At 44.1% G+C, this 20,662-nt stretch overlaps 1 protein-coding gene across 2 annotated transcripts in view; it reads left to right on the top strand.

Annotated features, from left to right (window-relative positions):
* The window catches only part of LOC121681243 (N-acetyl-beta-glucosaminyl-glycoprotein 4-beta-N-acetylgalactosaminyltransferase 1-like), a 48,586-nt gene that overhangs the window by 772 nt on the left and 27,152 nt on the right, over positions 1 to 20,662 (top strand). For both annotated transcript variants that reach the window (XM_042060870.1, XM_042060871.1), the window contains exons 2-3: positions 352 to 649; positions 17,673 to 17,767. In XM_042060870.1, coding sequence (XP_041916804.1) covers positions 508 to 649; positions 17,673 to 17,767 — 237 coding nt within the window. In that variant the 5' untranslated portion in view covers positions 352 to 507. The remainder of the gene's footprint in view (positions 1 to 351; positions 650 to 17,672; positions 17,768 to 20,662) is intronic.

Here is a 20,662-nt window from a genome sequence, read left to right as displayed (position 1 = left end):
GTAAGGTCAGGAAAAGTGGACTCATTGGTAAAATGCATTAAAGTGTTTAAGTTTCAGAATCTTCACTCTACAACTTTAGAGCACTCCTAGTTCAGAAATAGGATGTGCAATGTAGAGACAATCATGGGCTGTGTTCATTTGTGTCTTGTAATAGGCCTATTTATGGATTATGGTGCTTGAGGGGCCTAAATAAACAAGTCATTTTGACTTTTGCAGGCCCTCCTCAGCTTTTTGGGTGCTTGAGTTATCATGGTTCTCCCTCTACTAGAGAATCGACTGATTGCACATTGTGTTCTCTTTCTCCATAATCACCTGCCCCCTCTGTCCAATCCTCTGGTTGCCTCAACCTAGATCTTCCATACATTCTGTCCCCTGGCATTTCTCCCCCTGTGTGTCTGAGCTGAGTGTTCTAGGTGTGTATGTGTGTCTGAGAGAGAGAGACACACAAAATCACACACACAGAGGCAGAGAGAGAGAGAGAGAGAGACCGAGACTTTGAGTGTGAGGATGCCGCGCTTCCCCCTGAAGAAAATCCGAAAGCAGCTCAAGCTCCTGTTGCTGCTGGTGTTCCTGACATTCGCCGTGTGGTTCACTTACCTGCACATCCACCAGGGCAAAGTCTTCAGGCTGCAGTTCAGCTATGGAAAAGGTAGGACACCAATGATGTTCAACGATACTAAGAGAAGCATCCATTCCACACAATATCTGCTCAGTGCTATGCATGTTCCACGGAGCATAAAGCTGGCCATGGAAGACACACCAGTGCTGACCTGTTTTTGTAATTTCAATATAGTAAAATGTGGTGAAACCTGATGGCAAGTAAGCATGCTACATATCATGCATGCATAGGTGCTCCACACAATATGCATGCATAGGTGCTCCACACAATATGCATGCATAGGTGCTCCACACAAATCTTCTACATCTGTCACACACACACACACACACACACACACACACAAACACACAGCACACAGAGAGAGAGAGAGAGATTAGTCTTTTATTGGGCACACTGACTACCTGTATCCAAGCTATACTCAGCTTAGCTGTGGAATTAAGCAGTGAGGGCATCATTGGGCAAAGTACCCTCCACACTGATGCCAGTGTCTATCGCAAGCTAGGCTGCCGTAAAAGATAGATTACATTGACATGCACAGTGTGCTCTCTCTCTCACTGCTGTCTCTGCACTTGGCAAAGTGAAAAGGCTCTGCTGTTCAGCTCATCGGAGTCTTGAAGTGAAGCTCAAGCTGCTTGAAGAGGGAATATAGCTTGGTGACAGTTCTGCAAATTGTAGCGTGCATTCAGCAATAGCAATACCCGCTGCCAAGGATGGGGTAATGTCATTGGGTGTGTGAATCACAAACAGGAATGTTTCGAAGACTAAATGCAGCTTGCATTTTTATGGGGAACCAGTACTTTCTTAACCTGACTCTTGCCAGATGAATTTCGTTCCGCCTAGCTCCACTCATTCATCTGGGATCGATCCATTGGAGTGGTGTTGGAGAGGTGGATAAACTCTATTTTTGAAATTTCAGAGGTGGATAAACTGCGTTTACTTGCGTTTAGCCTCCACTACATCCCTGCTTGACACTTCTGTATACCATTAGTCTTCCCTTTCACATAACACTGGAAGGACAAAGATGTGGAGCTATTTTTCTACATCCGGACAGCATGGGCTCTCAATATATTCATGGTTGTAAGGCTGTCTACTCCTTCACGTTTTAGTCATGTGATTTAACATTGTTGGGAAGTTTAGAAGTGATGTGTGAACTCACACATAATGGATTATAAACGAACCAGCCGCCTCATTCATGTAGTTCACCTTCTTACAGGAGAGTTAGGCTTAGACTCCTAATGTGCAAGGATACAAGGATACAAGGAAGTTTATTGTCACATGCATATAGTTACTGGAAGTAAGAAATGCAGTGAAATTATGTCTGGTGTCAGCCTATTTGTGCATTAATGGGGGGGGGGGGGGGGGGGGGGGGGGGGTAAAAAGTGCAGTAGAAGAGGGGTTTAGTAGATTAAGTGGCAAGGGCTGCATAAAAAAGGTGGGGGAGGATTGGGATTGGGTGGGGGGCACCAACAAGGAGCACCCAAGAGCAACAGGGGCAAGGAAAAACTCCCTTACCAAGGAAGAAACCTTGGGCAGATCCACGGCTCAAGGGGCTAACCCAACTGCCAGGGGTCTTGGTGTGTGTGTTGGGGGGATGACAGGGGAGATGGGATAGTGTGCTGTGTATGTGGGGAGAGGGCAGTGTGCAATATGTGTATTGGAGAAGCTTCCTCATGAGACAATGTCCTGTGTAGGGGTGGGGGGGGGGGGGGCAGTGTGCTGTAAGTATGTTGGGGATGTGTGTTGGAGAAGCTTCCTGATGAAATAATGTGCTGTGTATGTGTGTGTGTGGGGGGGGGGGGGGGGGCAGGGACTTACTATTGCAAGCAGAGTACTGTATGTAATGTATGTGAGTGATGACAGTGAAGATGTGTGTGTGGGCGGGAGGGGAGTGGAGCAGTGATATGTGTGTCTGTGGTTGTGTTTGTGTGTGTGTCTGTGTGTGTGTGTGTGTCTGTGTGTGTGTGTGTGTGTGTGTATGTATGTGTGTTTATGTGTATGAGAGAGAAGGAGAGGGCGAGAAAGAGAGCGAGGCAGACAGAGAGCTTGAGGGGAGAAGAGAAGAGGGAGAGAGTGATGAGAGTTGTAGGCTCTTTTAACCCTGGGGTTAATGAAGTTTGAGTTGGCCCACATCACTCTTCTCTTCTCTCTCTCTCTCCTCCTGTGACGCTTCTACAAATTAAATGTCTGGACAGCAGCCATTCGTGTTCTAGGTCAATCAGGTGTGTGTGTTTAAAACAATGCAGGCATGCCTGGTAGAACAGAGAGAGAGAGAGATGTAAGGCTCTTTAGGTGTGTAAATGCATCTGAGATCTGTGCTAATCCAAGATCATTTGTTTATGGCATCATTTCAAGCATCCCGCATGTGATTTAGCTACGGGAAGATATCTTTATGGGATAATAAGGATAATTGGGCATTAAAGGATGAATGGGCCTTCAATGAAGACACTCAGTGGCTCAAATGTGATCAGAATGAAATTATCATACTGTTTTTATACTCACATTCAAGATGCTTAATAAGTAATGTAGGAGACATTCCACTCAAAGCAGCAGACAAGACAAGAAGACAAGAATTTGCATATAAAATTATTTTGTGAGAGCGTTTACTAGGTACTTAAAGGAAAATTCTGGTATTTAGCACTTTGAGTCCCTTTTCTGGTTTGTTTTGGATGAACTAGAGTGGTGGACCGAAATTTTGACGATTGGTCCTGTCTCGACCTTTCTGACTCGTTTTGAATCGCCTTTGACTACTCAGAGTGGCTGCCAACAGGCATACTGTAGGCTACTCAAAGATGTCCTAAAACAACCCTTAACGTTCGTTTTCAAAACTGTGGTGTTCGTTGATGTTCCAAAACAAGTTTCTGTCGTGTTTTATTTGGCATTTTGTAAAATCCCATTGATTTCTGGAAGACTCATTGCACATTGATATTACTGCGCCACCGTCTATGCTTCAGGTTCAAATATTGAGCGGAAGTTTATACACGGTTGTGAGGTGTCTGAATAAATAGTTCCACAATAGCAAGGCAGCTCACTGCGCCGGGATTAGTGTGTGCTTCACCTCACTGTGTGTACACTGTGTGCTGTGTGTGTTTCACTAATTCACAGATTGGGATAAATGCAGAGACCAAATTTCCCTCAAGGGATCAAAAGAGTATATATACTTATACTTATACATATTGGGGAATTTTCAAAATGATCAGCAACTGACATTTGATTTGATGGATTGAAGGAGTTTTCCTCAGACTGTCTGTCAGTCAGTGTCAGTGAGTAATCTGGTGCTGTATTCTCTGAAAGGTCACAACCAAGCGGTTAAGGTTAATGGCTTAACCTCTCTTCATACACATCTCTCTATCCGTTCCTATAATGTACACCTCAGTTTCACGATATCGCCACATCTCTGAGAAGCTGCCCTGCTGTGTCTGTGTCATAGAGCAGATCCAGGTGCCTGGAACTAGTGTTTGGTGTGTGCGTGCGTGCGTGCGTGCGTGTGTGTGTGTACATGTGCAGTTTTCAATAAAGTAGAAGAGCCATTGCAATCCATTTATGGCTGTCATACCAAAGGTTTTCATGCATGCACACATACACACACACAATGAGAGAGAGAGAGAGAGAGAGAGAATACGTTTGGAAATAGCAGATCGCTATTAGAGGCTGCATATGAATGCTTATGCATAGGCAATTTTAAAAGATTTGACATCCGAAATGTAGTATCCATCCACTCCATCTCTGAGCAGGTTTCCATTGAGATGCATGAAATGCCCTCAGAGGCTTTGGGCTAGACAGACAGACAAGCCCACAAATTAAATCCAGCCACAGGGTGACAGAAATCCAGACTTTTGTGTGTGTGTGTGTGTGTGTGTGTGTGTGTGTGAGGGAGAGTGGTGGTTTTGATGGGGCATTATCTACATTTCATGCTTTATTGGGATGTATGAAATCCACTTTGCATAATATGTGATAAATGTAAAGGAAATCAAATGGGATGTAGCTGATCAAACGACAGCTTAAAAAGCTGCCTCTTCCACATGCATGTTCTCTTTCTCTTTATTTGTGTGACTGCATGCATGTGTGTGTGTTTGTGTGTGAGAATTTGTGTGTGTGTAGAGCTTTGCACATACAGTCATGATGAAACAAAACCTCATGCCTGTTTTTAATTTTCTACAGTTACATTGCTGTTCTTCTCCTCCACTAATGATATGTACATGCTCTAAATCTGCTTCCTATTCATTTAGCATGTTGTAATCTCTAGTTTGCAAGCTAGTTTGCTGTTCTTTTGAACGTTCTCTCTAAAGACATCCGTTGTGTTCACTGTGATGCTTATACGGGATTTTCTATGAGAATTTAATTTCCCCATGAAAGGCTTCCTCTCATGTTTTGGTAGTGGGCAGAACTGTTGGGTGATGCTTATGTGTTTGTTGACTGTCATAATTGCTTTGGCTGACTCATTACTGGGGTGTATGATCTCTAAACATTATGTAGATAGCTATCCGCTGAACAAAGGCATAGTCGGGGTTCATTTTGCTCAGCAAGTTCCTTGATTGCTTTGATTGTCAGACACAGTGGTTTATAAAAATTAGTATGTGGGTGTGTAATTTTTTCATCAAGAGGTGTGTGTGCGTGCATGTGTGTGCGTGTGTGTGTGTGTGCGCACTGCAAAAACTGCTAATCTAATAAAATCTAACCAAGTCTTACTAATCTTATATCAAGATCAAAGAATCTAGTTGGTATTGTTTTCAATATAAAGAGCCTTAACCTAGCGAGTTTGACTTTTAAGACGTTTCATCCTGAAAACAAGCAAATTTGTCTGTCAGTGCGTTGAGTAAATTTGTCTTGATAAGACCTCTTAAAATAAGTCAATGGGCCCTATCTTACCACTAGCAGAAAGCACGACACAAGGCTTATTCTTATCTTGCACTCAATAAAGGGATGAATTTTTCGCGATGCGCTGGACCACTTTTAGAACTCTCTTAGCTGCACCTTAGCAATGTTTCGGCTCGCGACGGTAGTCGCCGCCACTGTAGCCTACAGCAATCCTTAGAAATCTCTGTTGCACATGCAACTCATATGGTACAATATCACTGTTTTGGTTCGCCAAATGATTTTATACGAGTAGGCTAAAGAAAATAGTTTCTGGAAATGTTTTCACATGGATAATACAATGTGCAAAGCACGAGCGAGCGAAGAGCAGAGCGGATGGAATTTTGTTGGAGCGCGGACCGCTCCAATTTTGCTTCGATATCGCTCACACCACGAGTCTAAGGCATGCTAAAACCTACCCAGAAGTCATGTCTTCATAATGAAACCAAGATCGTTACATTTCAGAACAAAGATATTTGCCAAAGTAATGTAACGGAGTAGGCTTAGCTAGAGCTTGGTTTGAACGCTGTTTTTATTGGCATGCTTTCAGAAACAGGGGCAGGGACACAGACTACGAACACTGTACACACTAGGCATGTCAAACACACACACACACACTACACATACAGGGCTGGACGCAGCCCCCCACACAAAAAGGATCACACACGAGGAAGACCTAAAAGGGTAACACGCTACACTAAAACACGGACATTAAAACAGTAAATAAAGGTATTAACACACACAAACAACCCCCAGAGTTCTCCCCCGTATCGCAGAATGCATTGTCCCAGAGTCCGTAGCACATAGTCCAGCATGCCGACGTTACAGTAAGTTCGTTGGGGATAAAGTTGCTAAATATTTTAGAAAGGAAACTGAAAGTCATAGGGCTTACAAGCGTACTATTCCTACAAAACGAAGATGCTAACAATGTAGAGCAAGAACAACTATGTGGTGACACTGTTCCAGTGAGATCTATTTTGGAATTTAAGAAGACACATTTCGCAGAAACATGAGTGTGCTACAGAGAGCAAAGAAAAACGTGAGCAATTTGAATAGCCTATCCTTTAAAGGAGAATTCCGGTGTGATATTGACCTAAAGTGTGTCAACATGATACCGAGTGTGAACGTATGTCTCATAGCCCATCTCGGCTTGTCCCCTGCACTCCAAAATCTGGCGCTAGTTAGCCGATGCTACCAACAGCTTTTTCAATGGTGGTGCTTCGGCATCGGGCTAGCCATGCAAATAAATCACTGTTTTACATCATTTACGAGGCTCAATGTATCTCCACACTTCATTGGTAGACTTCCAAAGGCCCTGACATTTAAAACGAGACATTGAGAACTTTGAAAAAGCACTGGTAGTTTACTTACAAGACGATTTATACAGAGAGGGCCAGATGTACGTACATTTGCGAACGTAGCGTTATCAGCGCCATGGACGCACCGCAGATTGCGAGCGCTGTCAGACCCAAATTTCCGTCGTATTTATCAATCGTTCAATCCTTAGTGTAAACTGGGCCTTTCTCTGCCCTTCTCCGCCCATAAACGCAATTTACGAACGTCCACAACTGAATGGCAGCGCCTACAAGCGCAGTTGAATGAACTTTTCTTTAACATTAAAAAGAATCAAATGTTTAGCGATCATGAAATAATACCATACATGATAAGATGTCAACAAGCAGGGAGATAATGAAGATCAGTAGTTCTACTCAAACTACTTGTGCACGTAGGCTATGGAAGATTGGTCAAATCTAGCAAGTAGGAAAGTTTAAGTGAATGACGTGAAAGTGAAAGTAAGACATGCGAAAGGCCAACGAAAGTTAAGGTTGCTTTTGGTAGTACACATACTTTCACCATAAAAACTGGTGTTCTAAATAGCGATTCTGTTGTCTTTGAAAGGTTCTGTTATTGACGCATTGAACTGCAATTTGGATTAACACCTGCTTTTACAAGGTGGAAGTATTTAGGCGCAGAATAGACGTGCGCTTTCAGGAGCAGTCTTTGTACATACCGCAGAATACATAACTAGGCGCTCTTTACTCTTCCCCTCCCATCTTTTTACGCTAAACTCCCACTTTCCCCTGGATCCTCCCATGAATGCATATGCATGACATGACAATCGCAATCTGCCACTTTCAGCTCCCGCGACAGGCAGTTTGCGCTTTTACATCATTGCGGCCTGTTTGTACATACCTCGCAATGATTTTACACGCACATTGTGAAACAAATACGCCTGAAATGGGCGCAAAAGCGTTAGTACATCTGGCCCACAGTATCTTCACAAAGTTTAGCGTTTGCAGCCATCTTGAATTTAGTCACTATAAGTCGAGCGACAAGTAAGAATGAACAGGTATGATAAGGGATCAGATTCCAAAAATAATTCTGTGGAAATGCATGGATTCCAGTTGTTGCTACTGGAAGAAACTGGAATCCATGCATTTCCACTGAATTATTTTTTTCACAAGGTCTGTAAGGGGAAAGCGATTGGCAATCTGTCGGCATGACCAGCTAACTTTGTTAATTAAGGGTAGATCATTGCATTTCTACTTTTTATTATCATATACTATCAATAAGTTCATCCATGTTGAAGTAGCATGAATGCTACTGGAGGCGATATTTGAGCAATGTTTTTTTTTGTATGAGTGAAAAGAACACACTGTCTTTAATAATGCTGTCATGCCTCTGTGTGAAATGAAAAATTGATTTCTGAGCAATCACTGTCAACCAATTCAGCACCTTCAGGGTGGACAGTGACTTATACGTCGGACGTAAGGAGCTTTTCGTAAGAAGAAGACTACTAAGGGACAGTTCGGGAACCAGAACTATAAAGGTAAACAACTTTGTTACGGTTTACCTTTGGAGTCTTCATAGCTCGCTAAGAGTGAACGTTATCAGGAAACCGGCCCGAGATCCAGTTCAGAATGCAGATGCTTGGGGCAGCTGGGCCTACTGGTCAGCGCTTCGGACTTGTAACCGGAGGGTTGCCGTGGCCTACTGGTTAGCGCTTCGGACTTGTAACCGGAGGGTTGCCGTGGCCTACTGGTCAGCGCTTCGGACTTGTAACCGGAGGGTTGCCGTGGCCTACTGGTCAGCGCTTTGGACTTGTAACCGGAGGGTTGCCGTGGCCTACTGGTCAGCGCTTCGGACTTGTAGCCGGAGGGTTGCCGTGGCCTACTGGTTAGCGCTTCGGACTTGTAACCGGAGGGTTGCCGTGGCCTACTGGTTAGCGCTTTGGACTTGTAACCGGAGGGTTGCCGGTTCGAACCCCGACCAGTAGGAACGGCTGAAGTGCCCTTGAGCAAGGCACCTAACCCCTAACTGCTCCCAAAGCGTTGCTGTAGCAGGCAGCTCACTGCGTTGGGATTAGTGTGTGCTTCACCTCACTGTGTGTTCACTGTGTGCTGAGTGTGTTTCACTAATTCACGGATTGGGATAAATGCAGAGACCAAATTTTCCCCACAGGATCAAAAGAGTGTATATACATACGTACATACATACATATGCTAGAATTTGGTTTCACCTTGGTTAATATTGCAAGGGAGAGGGTCTTCAATCATCTGACTGTTTATGTTTAGTAGAGGAACCGCTCCTGTGGAAAATAGGCAACATTCTGCCATCGCATTTGTTTTATTTGTATTTGTCATTGAATAATAACTTTACATTAACCCTCATATATTAGAGGGCATTTCATGTTTCAGTTAAATGTCACTTCAAGTTTCAACATTCACTTTTATTTTCTGAGTGTGTGTGTCTCTGTACTTTTCCACTGGTGTAAAAGATGCAAAGCTTGTTTTAGCTACAGTGTGTGCTCTCATGTCATAAAGGAGGCGTCATTGACCTTTCTTCTTCTTCTCGTCTGTTTTCTTTGCCTTGTCTTCAATACTCTCCTCCTTTTTCACCATCACTCTCTCTCCCACTCATTATGAGTGTGTTTCGTCACTTAATCAGAGGCAGTGAGCCGGGAGACAGAGGGCTGAAATAATGGATTGTGACAGATTCTTACAGTGGAGAACAGCTCCAACTCAATCATTCAGAACCCCTGGAGGATGCAAGGCGAGGATGAGAACAGTGCACAGTGTACGGCAGCACGCACGCACGCACGCACACACACACACACACACACACATAGACACACACACACACACACACACACATAGACACACATACACACACACACACACACACACACACACATATAGACACACATACACACACACACACACACACACACACACAGACACACATACACATGGACACACTCACACACACACACAAATGTATACATATTATGTATATGTGCACTCGCAGACACACACACAACCACACACATCCACACACACACACATGCAAAGACATAAACATTTTTTAAATTTCTGTGAAACTCTCTCATTTATATAGACAATCAGACAGACACACTTTGCATAGGGCAAAGACAGATCTAGGCCAACTGAAAAACTGTTTTTCAGACGGACATTAACAGATAATGTCCTATATATATTCGGAGGTCTACTTGTTTCTGAACAGTCGAGATATTTTCTCATTGTCTTGCTCACAGCCAGGCTTGGATATTATTGTCAGTATTTGTTTTCATATTGATGTATGTTTCATATTGTGATTGAAAATAGCAGTTCCACCACAAGTAGTCTGTTGCTATGCAACAAGCAACGTCAATCAAGAAGCAAATGTCATTGTAATGTAAACTACATAGTCAGTGAAATAGTATGAGGGCTGTTCTATGAAATAACACGAGAGTGCCTTTCAATCAATTTAATTCTCTGTCTAGAACCAATTTCTATTGTCAGTTGATCCGTTTTGAAAGTACAAAAAATGAATTCCTGTGTACTCACATTATTGTGAAGACAGACATTTAAAAAATAGACAGTAGATCCTTTATCCATAGTCATATCCATATCCATCGTGACTGTAAACTGAAAGCTGGGACACTAATTTGTATCTGCAGTGCTCTCCTACAATGAAGCAAAATAGCTGTCCTGGCAAAGCCCTCAGGGGAAAGCTACTGTCTCTTGACCTCTGTCAAAGTAAAGGCCATTACAGATGACCTTTGACATGTCTTGTCAATCAAATTGACAGATGGGAGGTTGTCAGTCTGTGTTTAAGTCAAGTCAAGTCAATTTATTTTTCTTGCACATTTAATGCAACAGGGTTGACCCAAAGTGCTTTACAAATAACAGCAATAAGAACAATACTGATGAAATAAGCATACGATACAATATGTCTCTGACTCTCTCTTTCTCTCTCTCTCTCTCTCTCTCTCTCTCTCTCTGTCTCTGTGTGTGTGTGTGTGTGAGGGTGTGAGTGAGTGTATACAGGCAGAGGGGATGCCAAGTTGAGTTGTGCTCCCTCAGGCCATCTCATGGTCTTCATATCCTCTTATGAAATTATTCCGGTCCTCTCCCTCTCTCCTGGTCTCACCCTCTCCCTCTCTCCTGGTCTCACTCGCTCTTTCACTCCATCTCAGCCCCGGTGTTTTAAGTTCCTGCTCCTCTGCATGCGTCAGCTCATGATCCTCTTCGCCAGTTTGACTCGGGAGAACCTTTTTTGCCCCCAGTTCACCCTGCTGTCTGTCTCCGTGCCTTCCTTCATTATTTCGTCTTGAGATCCAGTCTTTCATCCTCCCCTACACACCCCTCCTTCCCCACCCCCTCTCACTCTTCCTGTTTGCCAGAGGACGAGGTTAAACTCAGACATGTCGGAACTGAAAATCTCTCTGCCCTTCCCTTTCCGTTTCTATTTCTGTTCCCTTCTTTTTGTACGCTCCCACTCTCTCTTTCTCTGACTGTTTTTGGGTCCTCTTTCTAGCTTCTCTTGTTCCTCACTCATTTCCGTCTCTTTCTTTCTTTCTCTCACCTCCTCTCTTTCTATCTCTCTCTCTCTCTCTGTCTCCCCTCTCTTTTTTCTCTCTTTGTCATTATCTCAACTCCTTTCCCTCGTCCCACTCACTTCTCTTTCCCTTCTTTTTTCTCCTCTGCTTTCTTTAACTCCTCTTCTCCATCCTCCCCTTCACCTCATTTTGACTTGAACTCCCTTTGTTCTTCCCACACATCCCTGATCCTCTTTTTGTTATCTCTCACTCTCTCCACCGCATGTCTCTCTCTCCAACAGGCTATGTGTGTGAGTGATGGAGAGAGAGAAAGACAGTTTATTTTTTTGTTGCCTGAGTTTGAGACTAACACAGCACACAAATGCTTCAGGGGGAAGATTAGGAGTAGGGGAGATGTTTGTGCACACTTGTGATTTTCCTTCTCTATCTCCATTTGTATGTGTGTGTGTGTGTGTGTGTGTTTATGGTTGTTTTATGTGTCTGAGGGCACACACATACGGAGCCAGAATAATCATTTTATTAGAGGAGCTATAATAGATTGGTTTTGTTCCTCTGTGTCATTCATTTTTATTATTGTTAACATGTGAGTGTTATGCACCAACTCACCGAATATTTGGGATTCAAAACTATATTTTGGAATTGTTATGTGTCCTGGCTCATATATAATATATCTCTTGTGAATAGTTTGTTTGCCAAAACAAGTTAATTTGGAAAGCAGGATCTATAACAGCCCAGGAGTGCCTTCTTTTTCACAAACACACAAACACAATCAGATCAGATGAGCTGCCATCTAAAATGACTTAATACAGTAGACCTGTGTCTTATTTAATTCAAAACACACACACACACACACACACACACACACACACACACACACACACACACACACACACACTTGTGTTTGTTCAGGGCAGAACACAATTAAGAGTTTATGACAAGGCTTATTATTCACTTCAGACTGTGTGACCTTAAAAAGCCAGCAACAAGCACCTAGTTATTACACATACACTCTCTCTCTCTCTCTCTCTCTCTCTCTCTTTCTATTGCTCTCTCTCTCACACACACACACACACACACACACACACACACACATACAGAATGAAAAGAAAGAAAGGGACAAACCTCATTTCTCTGTAAGGCTTGAGTCTGTGAAATGGCATGTTGACCTTTTACTTTGCAGTATCTATAGAGCCATTTCTCTTTCTTTCTGCAATCTCATCGAGTTCTCTGTCATCCGTTTTCTGTCTCATCTCTGCCTCTTTTTCTCCATGCGCTTATACAGTCATCTCTGAGCCAGCTCATTTCAGGCTAATAATGCCCTTTCCCTCAGCCTTTCTACTGGCCCACAGCAATTTGTGCCTGTTGCTTTTGTCCCCCACACAAACCAGTCCACACTAGCCTTGCGTATTGTGTCCTGCTAACTGGATCCAACATCAATGCAAAAAGTATTCCCCCTTATTTCTGCCTACTTCATAAATAAGAGTGTTTGTAGTCACTAACACAATGTACATTGTTTGTACATCCAAATCAATTCTCAAAACGAATTCATGTTGGTCATCAGTCTTTTAGCATTGAAGCTACATGAGGGCAGGAGGAGACAAAAAGACCAAAAAAAAAGATAAACTGAGAATATATTAATTTTTTGCTTCCAATTAGTATACTTCTTTTTTTTTATCTTTTTTATGTCGAGTCATTCTGCATTAAGTATTGCTCTAATTTCACAAATATAATTCCGAATGTAATAGTGTACCAACAGCGCAAGCAGTATTTCAATGTATCACCATCCCTGATAGTAAAACTCTGCACTGTGAAGGCTGGGCTGTGTCTTCCAGCCCCTCTCCCAGTGGGACCTTGCTGGCTGACTATGCCTCCTTCTAGATGCTCCCTGCATGGTCCCCAGTCTGGCTAATGATGATTAATTGTGTGTGGCTATGTCTTCTAATGCTCTCCAGGTGGTTGGCAAAGTCGTGTTCAGAACTGGGTGAAATCCACACGGGCTGCTGTCCAGGGTCCTGAAGTTTCTCGCTCATATGTTTCCTCTGGGCTTTTTTTTTTTACCCTGATGGAGTTTGAACGTGTTTTCGACTTTGCCAAGATTAGGATTTCGTGGATTTCTGTCCGCTTGAGCCCAGGTGTATCGTCTGGTTTCAGTCCTTGATCCTGTCTCTTAGTAATAATATCTTGGTTGGGAATGAGGTGTGGAAGAGTTTCTGAGTGATCAGGCAAGACATAGTGGCTTCAAGCTCATTTTGCAATATATATAGAGAATACAGTTTTTGACCCATACAAACCTGGTACTCCCGGTGTATCACTTTGTAGCATTATTTTTGTGGGTAGGATCATAACCCTCTTTGTCAGTTTTAGATGAATAGGGTACCCCTTTAGCACTAAATGGGTATTCAGTACATTGAAAATGGATGAAAACGGGAACTTCTACATAGTGTTACTTTAATGGCTGGGGCCGAAACCTTGGGCAATCATGGACAATCCATGTAAGTCAAGACATAGAACGAATAGACAGCATTCGCTTGCTGACAGGAAGTTTACATAATGTTGCCTGTAATTTTCAGACAGGCATCTATAGACTCAGCCTATGAGGTCAAAGGACTAACTCACATATTAAAGGTGCTCTAAGCGATGCTACATTTTTTAGGCTAAAACATTTTATGTCACTTACTGCAAACATCACTTAACCAACCGCTAGCTGTCTGTGTCCAGAATACACTGTAAAAAACACGATCTCTGTGGACAGCGCAGGCTCCAAAAACGGCAACAAAAACAACCGGGGCAAGCCTAGCCCATAAGAACATAACAAACTGTTCCAGCAAATCACAGGCAAGATGCGCGTTTAGGAGAGTTTCAATTGCACGGGAGGGAGGGGGAGGAAGTAGCGAGCTAGCTCTCTGTTTCGTTTCAAAGTCAACAGAAGTGACCTTACCCAGCATCGCTTAGAGCACCTTTAAAATACCTGATGAAATAGTGTGTTAAACATAAACATAAACACAACAAAACTAGAACTTAAATGTATCACTTAGGTTAGCGTGACTGACAATTTGTTTGAATATGATATACAAGTTTTTAGATGCAGCAGCTGCAGTAGCACAGAGAGAGAAAGAAAGTGTTTCGCTAGACATGAGGTAGCTGGTCAGGTCCTGGAAATGTAGCTGCCATTACCACTGGGTGCCCTGGGCCTCGGCCAGTATCAGCCCATCTTGCGTACGTTCCTCCCATACTGTTAAGTCACCTGCTTGGAGTTATTGTTTGTTTCCCCTTTAGACCGAATGCCAGGGTGGTTCCTCTCCTCTTGGCCACGCAGCGGTATACTGTAGTTATCAGACTTGTCTTAGAGAGGCGTCTTGATGAATGTGCCCGGGAGCATGGGGGAGAGTTGCTGTGGGAACTACCTAATTTGGGAAAGTGGGCCTGAAGTTTGCCGTGGTGCTTATTAAAAAGAAATGGCCTCTGGGTAAGAGGGGGCGGGCAGGGAGAGCAAATGGGAGATAGCGAGGAAGATTATCTTTAATGTGGTGTGTAGGTCTAATTGAGTGCACATTGGTGATGAGTAGGTGTAATTGAGTGCCTGTCACTTTAAGAAAATACGTGAGTAATTAGCCTCCCTTCAGCCTGACGGTTTTAGGCTAGTCGCTAGTGAATAAAAGGTGTGCATAGTGTGCATAGAGGAAATGCGGATGCAAATCATTATGTTTTCTATGTCATTAGATACAATAAATGTTCAAAAAACTAACAGTCGAAGACAATCTTTCTGGGATCAAGTGTTGACGTGACTGAGCTAGCAGGATAGTTACCAAGGAGCTCTTTCCAGATGTAAAAGTTTGCCATGGTTGCGCAGCCTATTTGCGTAAGCGCAAAGTGGTTCTCTCTCTCTCTCCGTGTGTGTGTGTCTGTGTCTGCATGAGGCTATGTTCAATTCAACTCGGTAGTTGATCCATCCGGTCAATAGCACCGCATTCACGCCACTTCATGATTATATTAACGTCATCAGACAGGCTGTAAAAGTGTATGCGGGAATTTCTTGCATTATGATGGCTAGAGTTGCGGGACTTGAACAAATGATGCGCAATACCCGCAATCCCGCAGTGAAATTTAAGCCTGGTTAAGAGTCCCATTCCTCTTATTTTAGAATGAAGGACTGTTGAATAATGCAGAGCGTTTTTCTACTTGGAATTCTCCTCTTTTTCTTCTTGGATGAGATATGCACATCCCATCAAGGGGAATTGATCCACTTTTTTGAGTTTTTCTGTTATAAAGAGAGAGAGAGCGAGAGCGAGAGAGAGAGGGAGAGAGAGAGAGAGAGAGAGAGAGAGAGAGAGAGGAGAGAGAGAGAGAGAGAGAGAGAGCGAGAGAGAGAGAGAGAGCAGCCTGACCTGGATCCATTAGAGAGAGAGAGAGAGAGAGAGAGAGAGAGCGAGAGAGAGAGAGAGAGAGAGAGGGGGAGAGGGAGAGAGGGAGAGAGAGGGAGAGAGAGAGAGAGAGAGGGGAGAGGGAGGGAGAGAGAGAGAGAGAGAGAGAGAGAGAGAGAGAGAGAGAGAGAGAGAGAGAGGGAGAGAGAGAGGGAGGGAGAGAGAGAGGGAGAGGGAGAGGGAGAGAGAGGAGAGAGCAGCCTGGCCTGGATCCATTTGAAATGTACTCCTTAGTTTAAAGTAAGAGGATGGAGGGAGTCTCAGGTTGTTCAAGGAGTTCAAAGACTTTTCTGATTTCGAATTCTCTATCCCAGCGGAGATCACTTCAGATCTGTAAATTGATTTCAGAGAGTGCTGAACAAGATGTGACTATATGAAGTCTTTATACGTCTACTAGAGTTTCCCCACATGAAACACATGAAATACTGAACCTTGCTTTGTTTGAGAATTGTATACAGGAGAATTTAGCACCCTAAGGAAACTGAAAAGTAACAGTACATGCCTAATATAACCTATTGTTGTCTTGTTGTTCGGGCAGCCGTGGCCTAGTGGTTAGCACTAACCGGAGGGTTGCCGGTTTGAACCTCAACCAGTAGGAAGCGGCTGAAGTGCCCTTGAGCAAAGCACCTAACCCCTCACTGCTCCCCGAGCGCCGCTGTTGTAGCAGGCAGCTCACTGCGTCGGGATTAGTGTGCTTCACCTCACTGTGTGCTGAGTGTGATTCACTAATTCAAGGATTGGGATGAATGCAGAGACCAAATTTCTCTTGTCGGTGTCCACAAGCCACTTACTATCAGTTAGTGTGATGAGGTTGTGTAAGGTTTTGAGATGCCCATTCCACTTTAGCTCAACACAGTGGGCTGATCTGCATGCTCAAGAGGACATCAGTCTGCCCTGGTGTGTGTGTGTGTGTGTGTGTGTGTTTGCAGCAGTGAGCATGAGCCTCGGACATAAATATTGATCGCGGGACATTCACCGTGGAGTGCTTTTTATTGATAAAACACACACGTGAACTCAATTCCTGGCTGCAGGAGCATAAAACGAAGTGTATATTCTGTCAAGCAGGTGCTTGAGAGCGAAGGTTGTTGCATGATATTGATTGCTCTGCCCCATGGTGCTGTGCTGGGAACAATACAAAGGCAAACATTTTGTTATTGTTTATTTATAAGGTTGTAAGACTGAGAGAAATATTGAATCTCAGCAATCTAAATGGTATTGTAGGTACCTAGAAATTGTTTGAAAGTAGCTGAATGAAAGTTTTTGCAATTCGTTGGGAGAAGTTTAAATGGCTGCATTAAAATGATGTATGGTATATTGAGCTTTGTCACCGCTTGATTGCTTCGTCGATTAAGTTTAAGGTGTAGGAGAAGAGGTAGTTCCGCTGAGGTACTGAGCTAGTCAAATGACCGACTTTTGTGTGTGTGTGTGGTTGTTAGTGTGTGTGTGTGTGTGTGTGTTTTGCCTCTGGTCTGCACGTCACACTTCCCCTCTGTCTCTCAGCTCGTCTGACTCATTTCTCTTGGGGTCAAGAGAACCACACACACACACACACACACACACACACACACACACAAGCCAAATAGCTATATTCAACCTGCACCCATCTGCCAGGATCTGTAACAGATGTAGTAGATAGTCATCCCAGCCATCCATAAATCTACCCATCCGTCTATCCATCTGTCCATCTATCTCTTCAGCTCCCTCTGACTCTCTCTGTGTGTGTGTGTGTGTGTGTGTGTGTGTGTGTGTGTGTGTGTGTGTGTGTTTGTGTGTTCAGGTCTTCACACTAATTGTGTGTTTGTGTGTATGTGTGTGTGTGTATTTGTGTGTGTGTGTGAATACAGTATGTCTGTGTTTGTGTGTGTGTGTGTGTGTGTGTGTGTGTGTGTGTGTGTGTGTTCAGGTCCTCACACTGCCCTTGTGTGTCGTTTCCCTGTAGATGCAGAGAAGCAGGTGGAGGAGGTGCCACAGAAGCCGCCACACGAGCACCGTCTCCTTGGCGATGCCACTGAAAGCCAAGAGGAGGAGCGTGCCGTAAGTGGCCCCGTATAAACTCTCACACCTGAGACTGCTTCTATTATCGCCCCTTCCTCGCCATTGTACAGAAACAAACCTTTAACCCTTCACACACGTACAACCACACCATAAAACTACACACTGCTGTAGATTTGAAATAGTCTTTCTCTTTACCCCCTTTAAGAAACTTGTGTGTGTGTGTGTGTGTGTGTGTGTGTGCATGGATTAGTGTGACTGCATTTATTTGTGTGTATGCTAATTACTGAAGTCTCTGTTACCCACCGGCCCAAAGTGGATGGTGGTCGGAAAACCACAGACTTTTCCCAGAGATAACCTTCAGTCTGACAGTGTGTGTGTGTGTGTGTGTGTGTGTGTGTGTGTGTGTGTGTGTGTGTGTGTGTGTGTGTGTAATAAGGAGTGGCTACATTCTGTTCCGCAGTTCTGGCAGGCATCTACTGACACTCTGGTGGGGGGTTGAAGCGTGAATTCACACTTAGCTGAAGGAGTGGAGGGAGAACTATGCAGTCACCTTCACTCTGCTGTACGGCTATACTCTTTGTTTGTGTGTGTGTGTGTGTGTGTGTGTGTTATTACGTGTATGTGTCTGTGTGTGTATGTGTGTATGTGTATTTGTGTGTGTTTGCATATGTTTGTGTGTGTGTGTGTGTGTGTGTGTGTTTGCATGTGTTTGCATGTGTTTGTGTGTGTGTATGTGTGTATGTGTGTGTGTGTGTGTATGTGTGTGTGCACCTGTCTGCGACTCTCTTCTCAGCAGGCCAGCAGTAGGCCTCTCTCAGCCTCCCCCAAAGCATCCAGGCAGCACATGAGCCATCATCCCCGCCAGCACCTCCCACATTTGAGCTCAGCAGGAGGGCCGCAGCGTTACAGGATCCGGGAAGAACTCCAATTATTCTAAATGGGATGAAAATGACTCCGCGATGTCCCTTTAAAGAGGGAGGCAATTCCATCAACCGATGGAGATGGCTGCCTCGGGCATGGGAACAGGGAGAGGGAAGGAAGGGAAGAGTCTATTAAAAGTTTAGTGGCGTCGGAGGAATGTTGTGACTCAGCAAGCACACCGCATGCCCCACTGTGTTGACAGCTGAAAGGCTGTGATGGGCGTCTTCCTAAAGGGGCCACGTGAAATGAAAAAGGGACTGCACTGATGATGATGTGTTATGTTGTGATGATGGTGTGGTATGTTGTGATGATGGTGTGTTATGTTGTGATGATGGTGTGGTATGTTGTGATGATGGTGTGTTATGTTGTGATGATGATGTGTTATGTTGTGATGATGATGTGTAATGTTGTGATGATGATGTGGTATGTTGTGATGATGGTGTGGTACAGTATGTTGTGATGATGATGTGGTATTTAAATGTGCAGGTTATCAAGGACGTGGTGTGATTTTAAAGGGTTTGTTAGTTTGTTTTACAGTGTGGTGGTGGAAGTGTAGGTGGTTGTGTCTCTTGGAGAGGAGGCTGCTTTTAAAACACTTATGTACTCACTTTATGATTCAATTTTCAACCATCCCTTCAAAATCTCCTGATTTTGCATCCTGGATTGATACTGTTTCTTCACAATTACTGAGTTAAACATGCATAGTGGTGTCTCGTGAGGGTCCTGTTCAGGTCACACAGCACTTGTAATGACATTTAAAATGGCCAGAGTTCTACTTAATCCTTTGGTCATTTGAAGTGATGTAAACATTACTTTATAGCGTATACAGGGTATACAGCATCTTCTCAACAGAGAATATATATTTAATATTCATAAATGCACACGAATATTAGTTTAATATTCATTAGCATGCTTTAACAGAGATGAGCTGGGTTGTACTGCCCTGGAATTTATTTCCTGTGGACTTTGGGTCCCCAGCTTGAAAGCAGAGCCAAGCATGAGTCTCTAATCTGGTGTGTGTGTGCTGGGTGTAGTCCAACTCTTTAATGAAGCTGGCAGAAAGCTGGTTGAAGACGGACTGTGCATTTAAAAATTGGTGACCATTTTAGTAACCTCCTTACATTTCAAACAAGATGCTGGAGGAGCGAACGTGGCATTTATTTTGACATTAAAACAACACCGCCACGTGAAGCGCAGGCCGAAACCAGATAAAATCCATCACATTGGATTAAATATCCATCCTCTTCTTTCCTCCCTCTCTCTCTCTCTCCCTCCATCTCTCTCCCTCCCTCCCTCTCTCTCTCTCTCCATCTCTCATCCCTCCTTCTGCATCTGCTGTGATGGAACTCAGCAGGGCTTCTCACCGCATCCGGCCCGTAGGGGATTGGAGAAGGACGGGGGGGGGGGGGGGGGGGGGGGGGGGTATGGGGCAGTGCTGCTGTACCAGAGAAGAGGGTGAAGCTGGTGGAGCCTTCTTTTTGGAGTCTTCTGTGGAAAGATGAAGTGATGAGATGAAAGAGAGGGAGATGGAGGGGCACCCAGAGGGAGGAGTGCAGCATCCGCCTGCGATACGCTCATGCTCCAGCACCCCTGAGGCTGAGCAGCTGGCCGCGTACACACACACACACACACACACACACCAGAGCCAGCCCAGCCTGGCCTCTCACGTTCCCCCTGCAGCCGATTCCTCAGCTTCTGAGTCAGTGATGGGGAGAAGTGCAGAGTTCTGTGACAGTCCCCCAGAAAACACACCACTGTTTCTCTTCCTCCCTTCGTTCCGTCTGTCTTGGTCTGTTCTTATTTGGCTGTCATTTTTTTTTTCTGCCTGTTACACTCTTGCAGTTTAGTTAGATTTGTTCTCGGTGGAGGTTGACCCTCCTAGCATCCCTGTTAAGACTTTCATGAACACTGCTGGAAGATGAAAGTGCATAGTAGAATTTATTCAGCATTTTTGTTTCTGGTTAAGTCAGCTGAAATGGAGCTGATCTAAAGGGCCCAAAGAGAGTTGGGCTG

Source organism: Alosa sapidissima, chromosome 14, assembly GCF_018492685.1.
Source record: "Alosa sapidissima isolate fAloSap1 chromosome 14, fAloSap1.pri, whole genome shotgun sequence".
In the NCBI taxonomy this organism is placed as follows: Eukaryota; Metazoa; Chordata; class Actinopteri; order Clupeiformes; family Clupeidae; genus Alosa; species Alosa sapidissima.
Note: the sequence above shows the minus strand (reverse complement) of the source record. Positions and strands in the feature narration are given on the sequence as shown.